The sequence below is a fragment of the Talpa occidentalis genome, unplaced genomic scaffold, assembly GCF_014898055.3.
Source record: "Talpa occidentalis isolate TD23 unplaced genomic scaffold, MPIMG_talOcc4v2.1 talOcc4.9, whole genome shotgun sequence".
In the NCBI taxonomy this organism is placed as follows: domain Eukaryota; kingdom Metazoa; phylum Chordata; class Mammalia; order Eulipotyphla; family Talpidae; genus Talpa; species Talpa occidentalis.
The window spans coordinates 19,851,916-19,870,196 of NW_023605305.1; the positions used below are offsets into that span (position 1 = coordinate 19,851,916).

Genomic DNA, 18,281 nt, shown 5'->3' on the forward strand with positions numbered 1-18,281 from the left:
AGAATGACTGTCCGATCAGTGATATTTAAAGACTAAGGAGTCATGGGCCTCCCCTAGTGGCATAGGCGGTTGAGCAATGTACTGTGAAGCTGTCTGCAGCCTCTGCAGCACCCCTTCGATCCCGGCCAGCCTGCAAGGGTCCCACATGGCGAGGCAGACCTCTCCTGTCTTGCCCGCTGCTTCCCTCAGCAGTGTATTTCATCAGTCTGCCTGTTCTGTTCCCCATTCTGTCTCTGGTGAATCCTCTCACCCTCCTGCACATCTGGCCTGTACCCCGGTTCTTGTATAAAATAAATAAATAAATCTTTAAAACAAAATAAATAAAGACTAAGGAATCACAATGTTTCTGTGGCTGGAGCCCAGCTGCATGCATCTGGATGAGGGGAAGACCAGCTCCCTCCCCTCGGTTACCGGCAGGGCTAGACTCTCAACCAGGACTTCCCAGCCCGGACCCCTGGGCGCAGAGAGCAGTGTCCTTGTTTGCTCAGAGAACAGGGGTACCTGGGGCCAGGTCTACTCAAGGGAGTGTCTATACTTCTGCATACTTTGATCTCCCGTGTGAACTGTACTGCAGAAAAGACAGAGACAAACCCATTTCCCCTGTGGGGAGCCAGCATTCCTTTTAATGAGACATCTCCTGCCATTCTAGTGTGAAAAGCCAGGCTTGAAGCACAGCAATCACCCGGAGGCCACATTCTTTCTGAAGAAGGGAATTTAAATATAGGGAGGATTCTGATTCAACTCACATTTACCAAACAGCCACCCAAGTTGGTTTCCCACCTGTCATCTCATGTAAGACTCTAGTAGGGGTTGCTATCCCCGCTGTGCAGAGAAGACCAAGGTGCAAAATGGGCAGTGGCTTTCCCAAGGCCAGCCTGCTGGAGAGTGGCAGAGCCAGAGTCCACTGTGTAGAAGACCTGGCCTCCCCTGTCTGCTAAGACCAATAGATGGATGTGGGGATGTGGAGGAATTACTGGATTAATGAGTCTCAATCGGTATTTCATACTAGGGTCTCAAAGTTTAGTGGCGGTGGGGGACACTTAGTTGGCTTCAGAAAAATGATCAGCACACCCCAAGAGTATGGGGGTGGAGCAGGGAGAGGCCGCCTGGGATATACCAGCAGGGTCCATGTGACATCCTGGGCTGGGCTCTGCCATTCTGTAGGCTGAGGCCGGGCAGGCTCCTGATTCTGGTGGCAGTGAGCAGGGGAGCGGGCCAGGACTCTGCATCTCCAGGGTCTCTGTTTGACCCAATTACGACAACAAAGGAACCCAAGCATTTTGCACGTGTTTTCCTGAAGGTTTTAGATAGATGTTGGTCTAATGAGATCTGGGGGTAGTAGGAGAACCCCTGAACTGCTACAGAATTTGCTGGGTGCTCACTCAAACTAGACAGGTACAGAGATCCATGTGTAAGCCCAGTTTCTGCCATTCATTTGCTGTGGGACCTTGGGTGAGTGAGTGAGCCTCTCTAGGCTTTTCTCTCCATTGTAATAAGGGGAGGGGTTGTATGATCCCCAAAGGTCATTTCAGCTCTTCTGTAAGAAGTTTCTCTCTCAGGCAAAGCACACTGGGGGTATGAGAGGAGACAGAGTTGGGGTCTGGCCCCTTGAGCACACCAAGCTGGTGCACCCCACAGGTGGGCAAACCAGGGCAGGCGGGCGATGGGGATGCACCAGACTGAGAGGAGAGATGTGTGTGATGGTTGGTTTTATGCCAACTCCACTGGGTCACAGGTTGCCCAGATATCTGGCCAAACATTGCTCTGGATGTGTCTGTGAGGGTGTTTTGGATGAGATTAAAGCTTAAATTGGTAGACAGAGTAAAACAGATTGCCCACCCCTTGTGGGTGGGCTGCATCCAATCATTTGAAGGTCTGAATAGCACAGAAAGTGAGCCCTCCACTGCCTTGGCCTTAAACTGAAACATCCGCTCCTACTGGGGGTCTTGGGCCTGCTGGCCTTTGGGCTAGAAGTTTATCACCAGCCCTCCTGCGTCTCCTGACGACTCACTGCAGGGCTTGGGACTTATCAGTCCCCTAATTGTGAACCAATTCCTTACAATACACCCCCTTCTCACTACAGCATGCTTGTGGTTCTGCTTATCTGAGAGCCCGGATAAATACCTGGAGTAAGCTAGAAGGATGCCCTGCAGGCTCACACTCCACTCCTTTCTCCAGAGAGAGTCTGTATCCTAGTCCTGTCAGTGGGTAGCCCTGAGTCCTCACTCCTGATAAGATGTTCTTTTCAGGTAGTTGTGGAAAAGGTGTGGGAAGCACCCAGAATGCAACAGTTCTTGGATAAGCTGCTATTACCAAATGGCCATCTCATTCACTATTAAAACCAGAGCATGTCAGCTTGAAGCTGGCCTGGCTGGTGTGGGGGTATGGCTTGGGACACTGTCTCTGGCTCAAATCAATAGACAGAAATCCAAGAGCTGGTTTTGCCACTAACCATATTTGCACCAATGGGCCTCAGTTTTCCCACTTTAAATGGGAAGAATAACACCTTTTTCATGGAGTTGTTGTGGGAATTAAATGAGATTACTGATGTGAAAGTTCCCTTCACAAAGGCCAGGGACATAGTAGGTGCTCAATGAAACATCCATTTCCCAAAAGGTTCTAAGCAGGCAGGCAGGTTAGCAGAACATTTCTATTGTCTCCCTCTGAGGTCAGACTGTCACAGACAGGTGTGCCCTTGAGGAAAGGGTATGGGCTGGCAGAAGCAGGGTCACCTAGAAGCAGCCAGCCGAGAGGAATGCTCCAGGCTCACACCGAAACCTCCATTTCCCCTGTCTTCTGTGAGACTGCTCATTCTGAACATTTCTCCAGTGAATTCCCAGGGAGAACCTGGCCCAAATTTGTTTCATTTGGGTGGAGTAGAGAGGTGGGAGGGCTGTGGCCAAAGCCAGCAGCCCAGTAGGACACCTACCCTGGGGGGACCAGGCATACCCCAGCACCCCCGGGTACACATGCTCTGCTTCACTTACATGTAGAGAACAGTTTTCTGGTCCCCATCCTGCCCACCGTCCCCGACAGTCAGGGTGTCATATCCCCTCTCCAGGTCAAACTCCTCGAAGGCCAGCTTGATGACCTGGGGAGGGAGCACAGGGTTAGGGAGGGTGGGGGCTGCTGGGGAAGATTCCCACAGCCATGAGGAAGAAGTTTCCTGCTGATGTCCTATGCTCAGAGGCCCCATGCCACCATCCTCCGCAATCCTCAATCCAAACTGAACATTTTCATGCCACTTTTATGAGTGTGAACTATTTCTCTCCAAGGCATACAGTCTCTGGGGCCCCCTGATGTCTTCCAAAGATGTTCATGGCACATCTGGCCAATTCTAGGGACTGCCATGGCAACACCACACACATCTGGCTAAGTGCAAGATGATTAGACTCTTCCTCCACACTTTAATGCACAAAAATCCCCATGGGCTTGATTTTTTCCAGCCACATGTGGAATCTCAGCCGTCTTGTCTCCAGGGACCTGCAGAAGTTCCTCTGTGTCTTCTCTTGCCTGTTTTTCTCTATTCTTTTAGTTTGCTTATTTGTTGAAGAAATGTATGCTCCATGTAGAAGATTTTGACCAGATTCCTCTCTCTTAACTGGTTTTAGTCCTGCCTTTCACAAATACTTACTAAGCACTCACCAGAGGCCGCACTGGGAGGTGGGATTGTACCAAGGTCATTGTGCCCCCTGACTGGTGATCAGGGGAGACAGGAAAGCAAGCTGACAGGTGGTGGGTGCCCCAGCCAGGGCTGGAGGGGCAGAAGGCCCGTAGCTCCTGAGCCTGTGGTGGGAGGAGCGGAGGTGTGTTATGCTGGCCTTGAAGGATTCTGAAGGCTACAGAAGACTGGCAGGCTGGAGAAGGGTGTCTATAGAGGAGGAGGAGGGACATTTGAGGAGTCAGGCACACAAGAGCCGAGCTGTGCACACATGGAACATTCCAGTACAAGTGTTCAATGTCTGTCAATGGCGGGCCAACAAACGGAGCATGACTGTCTGTCTGTGCTCTGGCTCTGGGAGACTGGGCTTGGGCCACAGTGTGAGGGGACTTGGGAAGGCCAAAGAGGTGAGGTGGTTGGGGGGCAGGTGACAGGACACCTTGGAGTCTGAGATGATCAGTCTGGCTGCTTGTGTGGAAGCTGATGTGGCAGGAGTTGAGGTGAGAGGGGTGAAGGACAGTTCCAGGCTTCTGTGGTGTTCTGTGTGAGGGATGGAGGTGGGCGGCAGGGATAGAATGAGACAGGTCCTAGCACTGATTAGGGCTTTGGGACTGGATGGATGTGGGGGCTCAAGAAAGAGAGGACGACTTTCAGGTTTCTGGTTGGGCAGATGGGTAGAGGTAGGGGTGCCATTCATGAAGATAGGCATCCATGTTAATGCCTAGTCTGGATCTCTTGTCCATTTCATCTGATGATGATCATTGGCCTCCCAAAGGGGAGGCTGGAAATGCTCCTCTGATTTCTAGCCTCCAACCCAATGGGTAGAGAAGCCCTGTGGAGAGTGTGTCCTAGTTGGGCAGGTTACCTCTGCTCAAAACAAACAACCCTCACCTGTGTACTGTTAGGGGTCCAGCAGATCTCCCCCCAAAGTGCCTCCAGGTATTTTGGAAGCAAACTGATGTTGGACCCATTCATGAGTCTTCGCGGCATTCATGTGGGGCCCTTCTCACTGGACATGGGGTGCTCAGAGACAGGGATCTCAGTTAAAGAATGTTCAAAAGCCTTCAAGATAGGACAGAGGAGGGGGTGAGACACTGGCTAGGTGAGAGAATTCTTGGAGGGAATGAAGGCTGGGTTGAGTTTGGCAGCTGATTCATCCAGTAAATGGATTGGGAGGGAGCGGGAAGCAACCCAGGCGGAGGGAAGAGCAGGTAAATAAATAGGCAAGAGGTGTGGAATGCGAGCCTTAGCAAGAGATTCCTAACTTACCTGGAATTGTTTAGCTGAGAGGACAGTGGGGACTGGATGGGAGACGTAAGCATGGCCAGATGAGGAGGGGCTTTCTATCATGGTAAGGATTTGGGGCTAAGTTCTAAAGCCAAGAGGCCTGGGAGAAGTGTAAGCCCAAGTGTGAAGTGAAATTTTTGCTTTAGGGCCAGCAGTATGGAGGAGGGTGGAAAACGACACAGTCTCTGGGCTGCGGCAGTTGTCAGGGCAAGGAAGATGTGGGCTGAGGCGTGCTGCCAGGTGCCGTGGAAAAGAGGAGCAGGGACAAAACTGTCAGGCACAAGTGGACAAGTCTCGGTCTTTCAGGTTTTCCCATCCGGCAGGCACGCTCACCCCTGTGCTCCCTGACGGCCAACGCCATCACTGTGGGTCACTGACTCAAGCTGGAATCTCCTTCCCATCCCTGGACCTCTGCAGCCCTGCCTTACAGAGGGACGCCGCCATTTCCCAACACACTCTAACTCCCTGCCCTCTGCCCCCCAGTGGACCCCACCACATAGCCTGTGTGGCCCCCTGAGCTCCTGGGCAGCCCCTCCTGTCCACCCATTCAGCACTCCACTTTGTGTGGGCTCCTCCCTCTCCTGGTGCTCCCCAGCAACATCTCCTCATCCTCAAGAGCCTCTTCTCTGAGGGCTCCCTGATTCACCTTCCTCTCACCTCTGTGTCAGCACTTACCTACTACAGTGTGACTGACCTGTGCACCTGTTCCTCTACTATACCAGGAGCTTCCTGGAGGGCAGGGGCCACAGCTTCCTGTACTGCCAGCCCCTGCTGGTGTGTGCCAGGCACATGGCAGGCTCAGGCAATGTGGAATGACAACCTGACTGCCAGGCCTTCAGATTCCTCATAGGAGTTACCATCTAGAACAAGGGTTGGCGAATGGGTCCACTCAAGGGCCAGGTAGTAAAAATTACCCTTGCACAGATCATATGATGTCTGTCACAGCTACTTAAATCTGTTGTAGTGTGGACACATTACATGAATGGGAAACCCATGAATGGGCCTGACTGTTCCAATAAAACTTTATTTACAAAAAAAAAAGCAGCAAATTGTATTTGGTCCACAGGTGGTAGTTTGTTAACCCCTGGTCTGGGAGGTTCTTTAAGGTACTTAATCACAGCCTTTCAGCATCTTCTCCATGAGATTTCTTGACTTCAAGAGCTGACACTCACAATGTGCTGGGCTCTGTTTCGAGCACTTTATGCATTTCAACTCACTTTATAAAGCTCCCAATAGCTACTATGATTACCTCAGGGTTACAAATGGGAAAGCTCAGGCAGAGAGATATTATGCAGCTTGCCTAAAATCACACAGCTATGTGCTGGAACTGGGGCTCGCCAGCAGGCAGAGGCCACGCCCTGTAGTGCTCTGCTTTACCAACATCTGATGTTCCAGAGTCTCAGATCTGTGAAGCAGAGGCTGTGACTTACTCTCTCAAGCCCTCCCTAAGCTCTTTTTCCAGATCCCAGCAGGTATGCACATGGGTTGCTCATGAACACTGCAAGGCAGTAGTCCCTTCTGCAGGAGGAGGCACCAGCCTCTGCAGGGACTAGAGATCTTCTCTTCACATCTTTGCCACCATTTTGCCCCTCCAGCCAGTCCTGGGGCAGAGGGCACTGGCTTTACAAGCACCCTCCAAAAATGGGAGCATATGATTCCTAGGTCTATAATAGAAAAAGATTGCTCTGAAGGCCAGAACCCAGAACCATAAAATGATTCACATCACTGGTCAGAGCAACCACTTATGTAAATTGCACTTTCGAGCATCTGACTCTAATGGAGGAACTAATTACGCCAAGCAGACAGCAGGGCATACACCCCATTGCAGCCTCAGGACAGTCCCCAGCACGCGATGTGCTCACGCTTTTTCCTTTTTTTCCTCCTCTGCTTTGGCCTTTGTTTAAAGACAGGATCCTATAATGACTCATTAACTAACATGCAGATCAATCAAACTCACAAGTGCCGTTCTGAGGCAGCACATGAAATAGGCATGATCAAAGAGGCACATTTGTATACGGCTCAGACACCCGCTAGATAAATGAATAGACAAGCCCATCGTCTGGGACGTAATTGCGGAGCACCTGCCATGTGCCAAGCACGGAGGTAGCTGCTTCCTGTAAGTGATCTCACTCAACTGACAATTTCCAGCAGAATCTAAACGCCAAGGGCTTGGTGCAGACGGTGAGTGCTGGAGGATGGAAAAGAAGAAGGAGAGGAAGGTGGGCAGACTGAGTCTGGCAGGCTAGAGAAGGGTGTGGACCCTGTCCTGGAAATGCTGGACAGTGAGCAGGGGTTCGGAAGCAGGGAGAGCAGCCCAGCCAGGGGTTGGGGGGTGGTTGGGAAGAGCAGCTTGGCTGAGTCTGCTGTTGGCCTGGGCCTGGTAGCCAGAGCAAGCTGCCTGGACTTATAGTAAGGAGGAAGGAGGGAGTATGGAGGGTGGTGGGGAAGCAGGGAGGCCAGCCAGAAGGCCAGGACTGGCCCAGGACTTCAGGGAAGCCAAGTCTGGGTTCGGTGCAGAGGGCAGGCAGAGGAGGGCATCATGGAAATCACATTCCTCAGCACAGAGAAGCCTTTCCTGAGTATCAGGGTGACAGTACTGGCCCCTGGAGGACACCCGCCCTGGGTCCCAGAGGACATCCAGCTTCCTGAGCACAGTCCAGGGCCAGCTGAAGGACGGGATGCCCAGTCTTGCAGCTTGTGCCGCTGCCTTGGTGAGGCTGCTGAGGACCCGACGACAGCTCTGGGGCAGCTTTGGGGTGTGGGACTCCCCAGAGATCTAGACTGAGGCTGTTTGTTCATGGCTGCGACCTGCCACTGCTGCCCATTGTCCCCTCTACTAGTAACTCTCCCTGTCCCTCCACCCCTCAGAGCAGGGGTTAGATAAATACCACCTCAGGCCACCTCTGACCCGTGGCCTGTTTTCGCAGGGCCCCTTGAGTTAAAAAACAGCCTTATATTTTTAAAGTGTAAAAAATAAAAATAAAAATAAGCCCTCACAAAGGATAAGAATGTGTGACAGAAACATCACAGGGACCTGAAATATGCATTATCTGGCTTTTTACATAAAAATGTTTGCTGATAACTGTCTTAGAGCAGTGGTTTTCAGATTGGGTTCCCAGGCACCTGGTGGCATCCCAACAGAGATGGCATGGGGGAGCCAAAGCAGGCCCTGCTCCGACCAGAGTAGCTCCACTTTGACCCAGCTCATGTTTGGGGTTCTGTGACAAACACGGGTATTAGATTTGCTCTCTGTTTACCTCTTCCTAATGGAACCCTAGCTTGGTGTGGAGGGTGGCCATGTCCTCCGCCCACCTCAGAGCTAAGAAGGGTTAAGTGACAGGATTCTGGGCAATGAGACAAGAGCCCAGGAGGCCTCAGGCCATTGCCCCACCTTTTTCCTGGAATATACATGTAAGGACAGAGGGGGCTCTGCCTTCCTGATTACTAGAATGACAGCCACATGCCAAGAATGGCAGAGGGAAAAATAGAAAGTGGCAAGACTGGGCTCCCCGTTCCTAGGCCTTTGGTATGTGGGGAGAATAACTGTCTTGTTTAAACGTCTGTGGTGGAGCTTTCTGCCCTCTCAGCCTGTCGCAACCGAATGACTGAAGGAATTCTGAAGAGCTTTTGTTATCACAGAAGGGCTATCAGCTCTTGACCCTCAGAATCAAGTTCAGGATCTTGGCATGGAAACCCAACGCCTGTCCCTGCCCCTTCCTGACTGGTCAGTGCCCCTCCAGACCACCCTGCTCCAGCCTCATTTCCCTTGTTCCTCTTCAAAACACTTTATTTTTGAGGGCTGAGTTTGGCCCACCCAGCCTCAGTTTACTGATGTCAGTGTTACTATTAGAACAATGACAGGCAGAGCCTCTTTTCCCTAAGCTTGGTGTGTCTAGTGACTCCTGCCTGGTCATGTTGACGGCCCACGGTGGGCCTGGGTGGGGTGCAGGGCAGGTAAGTGGAAAGGAGAAGACCTGACCCTAAGGAATTCCAGAAGAGAGGCCTCAAGCACCTCTGAGGAAGGCTTGTGGGACCTCCAGGGCGGGGACCCATAACTTCCAGAGGTGCTGAGCTTTAGTCACTAGCTCAGGTTTAATTTTGGTGGCTCTGAAAGGAATAAACCCTTTCATCCAGGCATTGACTCATTCACTCGTTGATTGACAGGTTAATTTATTCATTTATTCATTCAAGTTAACAAGTACTTGCCAAGTGCTGGGCTTTGGAGAGGCAACAGCAGCAAGATAAAATGGCTGCCGCCCCAGAGACCTCACTCTAGAGAAGACATGGCTGCACGGAAAGCACAGGAGTGCAAGCGGGGCTGATGCAGGGAGCAAGGCGGCAAATGAGAGGGGGCTAGCTGCGGGGGCAGAGCTTGCTTTCAGAAAAAGAGGAGTGTGTGTGAGGGACTTCAGGGCCATAGCCAGGTCTAGGGAAGTGGGATGCAAAGCTGAGTGAGGAGGGCAGGCAACTGTAAAAAGGAGTCTGCTTCAGGACTCAGAGGAGGCCATTATAGGGCCCCTCTGGAGGCTCCTTGCCATGAGGAGTGTGCTGTGGGGGCCTTGGGGAAAACCCCTCTGATCACAGCCAGCATCCTGCACAGGGCCCAGCACAGAGAATGTGAGTAAATGTTTGCTGAATGACTAAACAAGAGAACAAATGGGCCCACCCATGTGCTCCTGACATTGCAGTAACCAGTGATCACTTGCCTGGAGTTGCTTCTCAGTTCCCCAGCTCTGCAAAGGGAAGAGAGGTGCTGATAACCCCAAGGAGTGACTCATCAGAACGCTCTTGCCTTTGGCTTTGAAGTTTATGAAATGAGCTTTCCTAGCCCTCTGCCTTCCATGCTCCTTCCCTTCCCCCCTGCACCCCACCCCCTCCGCTGCTCATCTCTCTCTTCTATCTTGCCTTCCCTTCTATCCTAGCAAGGTGGATTGCCTTTCCCGATCCAATCCTGAGCCTCCTGTGAGGCTCACACAGACTGGATGGTGTGATTTGAGCTCATACTGAGAAGCAGCGAAAGAAAGGCAGATGTGTGCAGGTAGGGGGCACTGATGCAGGCACATGGTTCAGTCCTGACCACGGAAATGACAACAGCCATGTCTTCTGAGGGGCTGAGCTGAAAGGCCCTAGTAAAAGGCAGTCCCAAGGCCCAGTGTGGGCGGAGACACAGATAGGTCTCCTCCAGGTATTTAACCTGCGCCAAGCACTGTGCTGACTACAGAAGCAGCCAAATGCCAGCCCACTTTCAGAGCACTTGGGAGCTATGGGAGTCTAAACACCCCACGATGTGATCCTTATGCAAATAAAAAGTGCTTATGGAGTGTTGTGGGAACTGAGGAAGGAGCAAGACCTGGTAGAGTTAGCAAGGCTTCTTGAAAGAGGGGGTGTTTGGACTGTGTTTCGGGGGGGGGTGCAGGAATTTGGAGGGAAAGTGCACAGGGTAGGACAAGGCAGACAGAGCTCTTAAAGGGCCAGGTGTTTGTACGAAGCAGCTCAGTGTGGCTGAAGGTGCGGCTGCATGAGAGGCGTGGGGCCTGGGCCTTGCTGGGGGCTGTTATCTACCACACAATCTGGACTGGTCAGAGCAACTAGCACTCTTTAAGAAAATGGGTTCCAGGCACCCAACCCAGAAACAATGAATTGGCTCTTTGAGGAAATAGCTTTGGAATTTGTGTCATTAGAGTCTCCCTGATATTTTTGATAATTAGCAAAATTTTGGAAATAGTTGTGTGGGCAGAATGACTGTAAGATGGCCCCATGGCCAAGGTGGGCTTGACATTTCCCAAGGACATCCCAAAGGGCAACTGTGGAGGCCTCATAAGGAATAGGCCCGCGTCACTTGCTATGAGCCTTCTTTTCTCTTTTCCTCGATTCCGCCAAGCTTCTAGAAGGAGGGACTGAGGTGTTTTTTCCTCTTACTCCTTGTTTAGTGAGCAGACTTCCCCTCCCCCGATCTCTCCAGTAAGACTGCAAGGTCTGGTTTGCACAGTATAGGCCTGCACTCATAGGTGCTCAGCAAAGCCGGTATCTTGACATAGATTCTTGGCCAACACTACAGCAAAGCATTTGGTTTCCCTCCTTGGACATTCTATTTGCCCTTGGCAGCTCCTAATGACTGCAACAGCTCCGGCTCACTCCCAAACTCAGTTGAGGTCTGCAATAGGGATGGGACTGCAGGAAAAATTCATGTCCACACATGTATCATGTCCCTGAGATGTGTCAACATCCTATGATTATGAGGACACCAAGCCTGTCCTGTTTTATACTCTTGCAGCAAAACTCTCAGCCCCTTCTTGAAACAAAAGCTTTCTTCACTGTTCCTTGCAGAGAGCCCAGTGCTCTCAATCCCACTTGCCTCTCATGTACTCTAGAACCTCCCTTCACTCACCTTCCTTTCTCTTACATCTTCACTCTTTCATTTTGCTTCTTGGCCCTCATTCAACAAACGTACTCAAGTTTAAATATCCTAAACCAACACCCCCAAACTTTCCCTCAACCCTGCCTCTCTCATATGCCCTGTCTTCTTTCAATTCACCATGTAACCCTGTCAAAAGGGCTGGTACACTCCCAGCCTCCAGAGCCTCCCCTTCCGTCTATTCACCCCCCCCTGTTTCTGGCCCCAAGAGTTCCACTGACAATTCTTCCAAGGCCAAAGCCAACACTCTTTCTGGTCATCTTCCAGCAAGGTTTGTTTCATCATTGCCCATCGCATGGGAAAATTCCTGCTTTTGCGTCATGATTTTCTTCCTACCTCTCAGCCTGGTCTTTATCTGTCTCTTTTCCGGGATGGTTTTCATTTATAAGAGTGGTGTTTCCAGAACACATTTTAGGTCTTCTTAATTTGTTTTCTCTTTCCAAGAAGTGTTGTTTATTCCTTAGGCTTATTCTCACCCATATGCTAAGATAACACCCACATCTTTCTCTTGAACCCAGACTTATCCAGTTTCCAGCCAGTGTATCCAAATGCCACCGATGAAGCACAGGCACTTCAGAGGCACAATACTTCCCTCACTGCCATAAAGCATGTTCCTCCTCTTTTATTTCATTGCTAAATCTCTTATTAGCTCAAGTCAGAAAGCAATGAGTCAACAATTATCTGTTGATTGAACACATATTTACTGAATGCCTACTATGTGTCAGGCACTGTGTGGATCACTTGGGGACAATGTTGAATTAAATCCCTCCTTGTCCCTCCGTCCTTACATCCAATCAACCACCAAGTCTCTATCTCTCGCTCAAATCTCTCTCCCCTTCCACCTTTCTAAAGCCTTGGTTGACGCTCTCATTTTCCTTTCTTGAATAACTGCTTCAGCCTCTTGACTGATCTTGCTCCCTCTGGTAGTCCTCACCACTGTTTCCAGACTAATATTCCAAAAACTTGGGACCTTTCTACTGTTCACAATAAAAAATGGCCCTCATCCTTCCCCAGGCTGACCTGGATGCTATCAATCCCACCTTGTTCCACACAGCAGCACAGAAAGACTGGGTGTAAATTCTGGTGTGGCCACTTACGGGCTATGAGCTATGGCTGTTTCCTAATGGTTACCATATCCAGGGGTCAGTTTCTTCACCCATTAAATGGGTCTATTAAAACCTAATATAGTGTGTTACTTACAGGATAAAACAAAGTAATTAGAGGGCTCATATCAGTGCTTTGGTGCACACTAGGCATAACGTCAGGGATACAGCATTACAATGACCAAGAATCTAATGCTTCAACCCCTGAAAATCTGTTTCAGGATAAAACTCAAACCTCTTTGCCAAGCATGCGGGTTCATGGTGTTCTGGATCCTGCTGATCTTATCATCCTCCTCTTGATCCAGGCATGTGGGATTATTCTCATTTCTAAGAGGCTGCTCCAAACTTCAGTGCCTTTGCACATGTATCTACTGCGAGATATTGAGTTCCAAGCCTAGTCATCCTTCAAGACCCTGCTTAAGCATCGCCTTCTTTGTGAGAAGTTTCCTGACCTTCCACATAGCAATCCCTTCTCAGGTTTTCCACAGCACTCTGGACACACCTCCAGGAGCATGTGTCCCCTCTAATTCTTTATTTAAAAGCATGTCTTCTTTCCTGTGTGTATGTTCCTGGAGGGCGGGTATCATACCTACAGTTGACAAAGGAATGGATACCCATCTCATAGGACATACCATGATCTTAGAGAGGTTGTGTTTTTGCTGAAGGAAAGATCCCAAAGGTGACAGGCCAGGCAGTGTCTTTCCTATGGTTCAGAACAAAGTTAAGAACACAGTATCCTTTTCCCTCATGTCTGCAGGAAGGCAGCTCCTATTCTTTAGTCTTAGACTTTGAGTTTCTACACTTGCATCCTCCTTCCTGCTCCTGGCTCTCCTCCCATGTGGTGTCAGGAGGGCCCTCCCCCAGGCTTTTTGGACTCCCTCAGCACTACTTAAAGCCCACTCAACACATGGAGATGCTGGAACCACCCTTATGTGCAGATGGATCCAGGGGGAGTGCCTTTCAGAGGGGCTGGTTTCAGGACCCCAGGTTGGTGTGACTTCCTACAGGACATAGGGGGGAGCGATGGACATAGAGTTGTTGACACCCACACATCAGGCAAGGCTAGGCCATCTGGGTGAATCATATTGTTCCTCAGAAAGTTATTGGGCCTCACCTAAACTTCCCCCTGTAACTCCACCTTGCAGGTGTACAAGAAAGCAGAGCCCGCCCTGGCACCTCTCATAATGCCTAAGAAGAGCCTTTAGTCAATAACCCATAGCCTCATGGTAGTGAATCCTTCTGTCTAGCCCCCAGTGACTGCAGAATCCTTCCCCAGCAACTATGTTTGTCATCAAGTGGTTTCATAAAATGTGAATTTTTCTTTGGCTAATGCCTTGCAGAAGGAGATGCTCATTTCCAATGTTCCTAGCATTGTGGTTCTGGGAACTTTGACCAAACAATTTTAAAATGCTGAGACAAACTTAAGAAGATAAAAAGATTTTTACAAGGTAATAAGTGTTATGAACTTAATTATCTATGCCCTCAAATTCATATTTTGAAGCTCTTATCCCCAATATGATGGTGTTTTAGACAGGGCTGTTAATTAAGGTAATTTGGGCAAAATGAGGTCATAAGGGTAAGGCCCTAATATAATGGGATTAGAAGAGGAGACATTAGAGAGTTTCAAGTTGTGAATACACTCAGAGGAAAGGCTATGCAAGGTGAGAAAGTAGCTGTTTACAAACTAAGAAGAGTGTTCTCCTCAGCAACCAGATTTGCTGGCATCTTCTTTGGGGACTTCTGGCTTCCATAAGTGTGAGAAAATAAATGTTTATTGTTCATGCTAGATATTCTATTGTATTTTGTTATGGTAGTTTGAGCAGATATATAGAAATACTCAGAGTCCAGAACACAGTGAATGCAGAGACCCAAAATGTGACTTAAAGCATGAAATTGGCTTTGTCTTAAATGCATTTTTAAAAACTAGTGAGGTAGGGCTTTGGTTTTTAGGGTCTTGAAGAGAAAAAGGAATATGAAACAAAAGTGAGGGCCCACCAAAGAGGGGGACTCTATTATGACATACCTAAATAAAGTTGAGCTAGTTAAAATTGCACCCTTAGTGTGGGGGGAAATAGAAGCAGACAGAAGTAGACCAGTTTTCCTTCTCATCTGCCACTACTACTTTCAAGGTGGAACTGGAGGCTGATTGTGTTTACTTCAGTCCTCGAAACTGTGTGGACAGGAAACAGAAAACTTCCCCTGAGAATCCATCATCATAGATGGGCAGTCTCCATATTACCTGGGTGGTCTGAAACCTTCACACTGAGATGCCAGACAAAAGCAAATGTAAACTCCCCTGGAAGAAGCCATTTCCACCCAAGTCTCAAAGAATTCCCACAGGCAAAATTTATAATTCTAATCATATAGTCAACAATTACAAAACAAAAAAGAGAATATGGTTCTGGGAGCAAGAGATAAGAAAAAAACAGACAACAGAATCAAACTTGTAGATTTCGGCTACTAGGACTAACAGGCTTAGAATACAAAATAAGTATGTTTAATATATTTAAAGAATTAAAGAAAGATCTAAACATATGAGTAAGGAACAAGAGACATAAAATACGACCAGGGATAAATGAAGAAAAACTAAGTAAGACTTCATAAAATTAAAATGGTGATAAATCACTAGTGAATGAATTCAACAGAGGTTAGACACAGCTGAATAGAGAATTAGTGAAGAGAATGAGAGGGAGGAAATATAAGAGAGATTAAGAAACACAGAAAGCACAGTGATAAAATGTAACATGCCTTTCATACTTCCAGAAGCAGCAAAGAGAGACTAGAGAAGCAACCATTGAAAAGATAACAGCTAAAATTTTCCCCAAATTGATGAAAAACACAATCCAAAGATTTAAAAAGCTAAGTGAATACAAGCCTGGTCAAAAGCAAATATCAACTAGACAGATGATAGTGAAACTGAAGAGCACCAAGATAAGGAAGAGACCATAAAACAATCAGAAGGATATCATACAAAAGGAATGACAATAAACTGACAGTAATGATTGTAGCTAAAGACATTGGAATAATATTTCCATGTATAGAGAGAATATATTAACTGAGAACCCAATATCTAGTGTTCTTTCAAGAAGAAGGGGATCGGCAGGGAAGTCATTTTCAGACAAATAAGAACTAAGAAAGCTTGCCATCAACAGGAAAATAAATTCAAGTATACTCTTTGGACAGAAAGAAAGTAATCCCAAAGAGAAGGATTAATAGGCAACAAAATGTGGCAAATTAAGTAGCAGTAAATATGTGAGTTAACCTACATGGGTATCGATTTTTTAAACAATAACAACAATGACTTGTGAATAAAACTGAGGTGACATTAAAATAAACACATCATAGTTATGAGCTGGGACGGAGTCATTATAGCTGCAGTGTTCTGAGGCCTCTGACTTTTCAGGAGGAACATAAAAATCACAGTTTAACATTAGACTTTATTAAAATATACACACTTTAATATTTTATATTTCTAGGGTAACCCTGAAAGAACAGAAATGACTGTATAAATTAAATGGTTTCAATTCTTCAGTTAAAAGGCAGAGTGTCAGAGTAGATCTTAAAAATTCCAGCTGTATATGAGCCTCCCTGGTGGCACATGGGTTAAAGTCTCAGCACTATCAAGCTATCACCAGTCACCGTGGCTTGAGTTCGATCCCTGGCCAGGGAGATAACCCACAGGGTGCAGAAGACCTCTCATGTGTATTTTGGCAGTGTATTTCAGTAGATCTGCCTGTTCTGCTTCCCACTCTGTCTCTGGTGAATCCTCTCACCCCCTACCCCCTTCACCTCTGGCCTAGATCCCAGTTCTTGTATGCATAAATTAATTAATTAATTAAATATTTAAAAGAAAAATTACAACTATACACAAAACATATGTAAAGCATAAGGAAGTATGAAGGTTGAAAGCTAGAGCTTAGAAATTATTTATTAGACAAAGACCAAAAGTAAGCTGACATAATAGCTGGGGGAAAAACTTTAAGATATAAAATGTTACTATGATAAAGAGATACTGTAAATAATTACTATAAATAATTTTGAAAATGTTCAAGTCATTAGCAAGATATAAAATTCTCAACATATAGGCTCTAATAACACAAGCCTTAAAAATATTTAAGCAAAAATGGACAGAACTTCTAGGAATAACAGACGAAATCCACCATTACAGTGGGAGATTTTCGTATGCCTTTCTCTGCAGTTGAATGCTCAAGAAGACATAATCAATGATGATACAAAAATATAAACACAACAAACTTGATATAATGGACTTATCAGAACTGCAAGATATAAGAACTGTAGACATAAGAACTGCAAGATTCAGGTTTCTTTTTCAAGACACACAAAACATATGTGAAAAATTAGTACTTTTGATCAACAAATTTAAAATGATTCAAATATATACAATGTTCTCTGATCACAAGCTTTAGAGTTAGAAACAGAAAGCCAGCTAAAAAATCTTTTGTTTGGATATTAAGAAATACGTCTAAATAAATCATACTTGAAAGATGAAAGAACAGTGGCAATAAAAAAATAGAACTAAACTATAACAGAAATGCTACATATAAAAACCTATAGGAATATAGTCAAAATAGTCCTAATGGAAAACTTTTGGCCTTAGAGGCTTAAATAAGATGAAAAATAATGAGGGCCTCCCTGGTGGTGCAGCGGTTGAGCAGTGGGTTGTGAAGCTGCCGGCAACCTCTGCAGCGCCGGCTCTGCTCCCCGCTCTGGCTCTGGTGAATTCTCTCACCCTCCCGTGCTTCTGACTGTACGCAGTGCTTATACAAATAAATAAGTAAATCTTTTTTTAAAAAAAGATGAAAAATAATGAATTAAACATCAAAACTAGGATGTTAGAAATAGAATATCAGGATAAACCCAAATGTAATAGGACAGAAGTAGTAAGAGCAGAAATTGATGAAATAGAAAATAAATATATTAAAAGAAGTGTTAACAAAACCAAAATTCAGTATTTGAAAAGAAAAGCAAAATGTGAACTTCTGTCAATATTGATAGAAAAAAGTTACAAAATTAGAAATGGAAAATGTAATAAAATATATAATAGTAGATAGTATGCACAAATGCATAGCAAATAAATTTGGAAACAGAAAGACTGACTCAAGGAAATAAAGACTCTAACTAGTCATTAAAAGGATTAATTCTATAGTTTAAGACCTTCCAGCAAAGAAACATCAGACTCAGGTAGTTTTGAGCAATGTTCCGTTGAATGTTCAAGGCAAAAGTCATTGCAATCTTTCACTTATAGAAAGAGTGGAAACACACCCGAATAATTTTATGAGGTTTGAAATATCTTGACCAAAAAATCTGACAAGGATAATATGGGAAAAAAAGACCAATCTCACTAACAAAATACAAGCAAACTATTGAAATATTAGCAAATCAAATATAGGTATGTATAAAGATGATAATACTAAATGACCAAATTGGACTTATCCCAGGAAAGCAAAGTTAGTTTAACATCAGAAAAACCAGCCAATGTAATTTATCAAACTGAGAGAATAAAGGAGAAAAACATATGATTGTATTAAGGTATATGTAGCTCAAACCCCATTAAGGATAAAAGTTCTTAGCAAAGTAGGCTTAGAAAGGAACCATAAATTAAAAAAAAAAAATCAGCAAACATCATTCTTCATGTTGAAGAGAGAACACATTCTATTGAACATCGAAGAATGACAAGGATGGCCACCATCATTACAATGAGTTGACTTTATACTGGAGTTCTAGCCAGAACATTGGGGCAAGAAAAAGACTGAAGAAAAACTATAAAGATTGGAAAAGAACAAAAAACCACCAT

The 18,281-nt window shown here is 46.5% G+C and overlaps 1 protein-coding gene across 1 annotated transcript in view; it reads right to left on the reverse strand.

The window, feature by feature from the left end:
* CSMD2 (CUB and Sushi multiple domains 2) overlaps window positions 1–18,281 on the reverse strand; it is a 512,752-nt gene that overhangs the window by 205,046 nt on the left and 289,425 nt on the right. Inside the window, exon 11 of the mRNA XM_037499127.1 lies at window positions 2,988–3,091. Coding sequence (XP_037355024.1) covers window positions 2,988–3,091 — 104 coding nt within the window. The remainder of the gene's footprint in view (window positions 1–2,987; window positions 3,092–18,281) is intronic.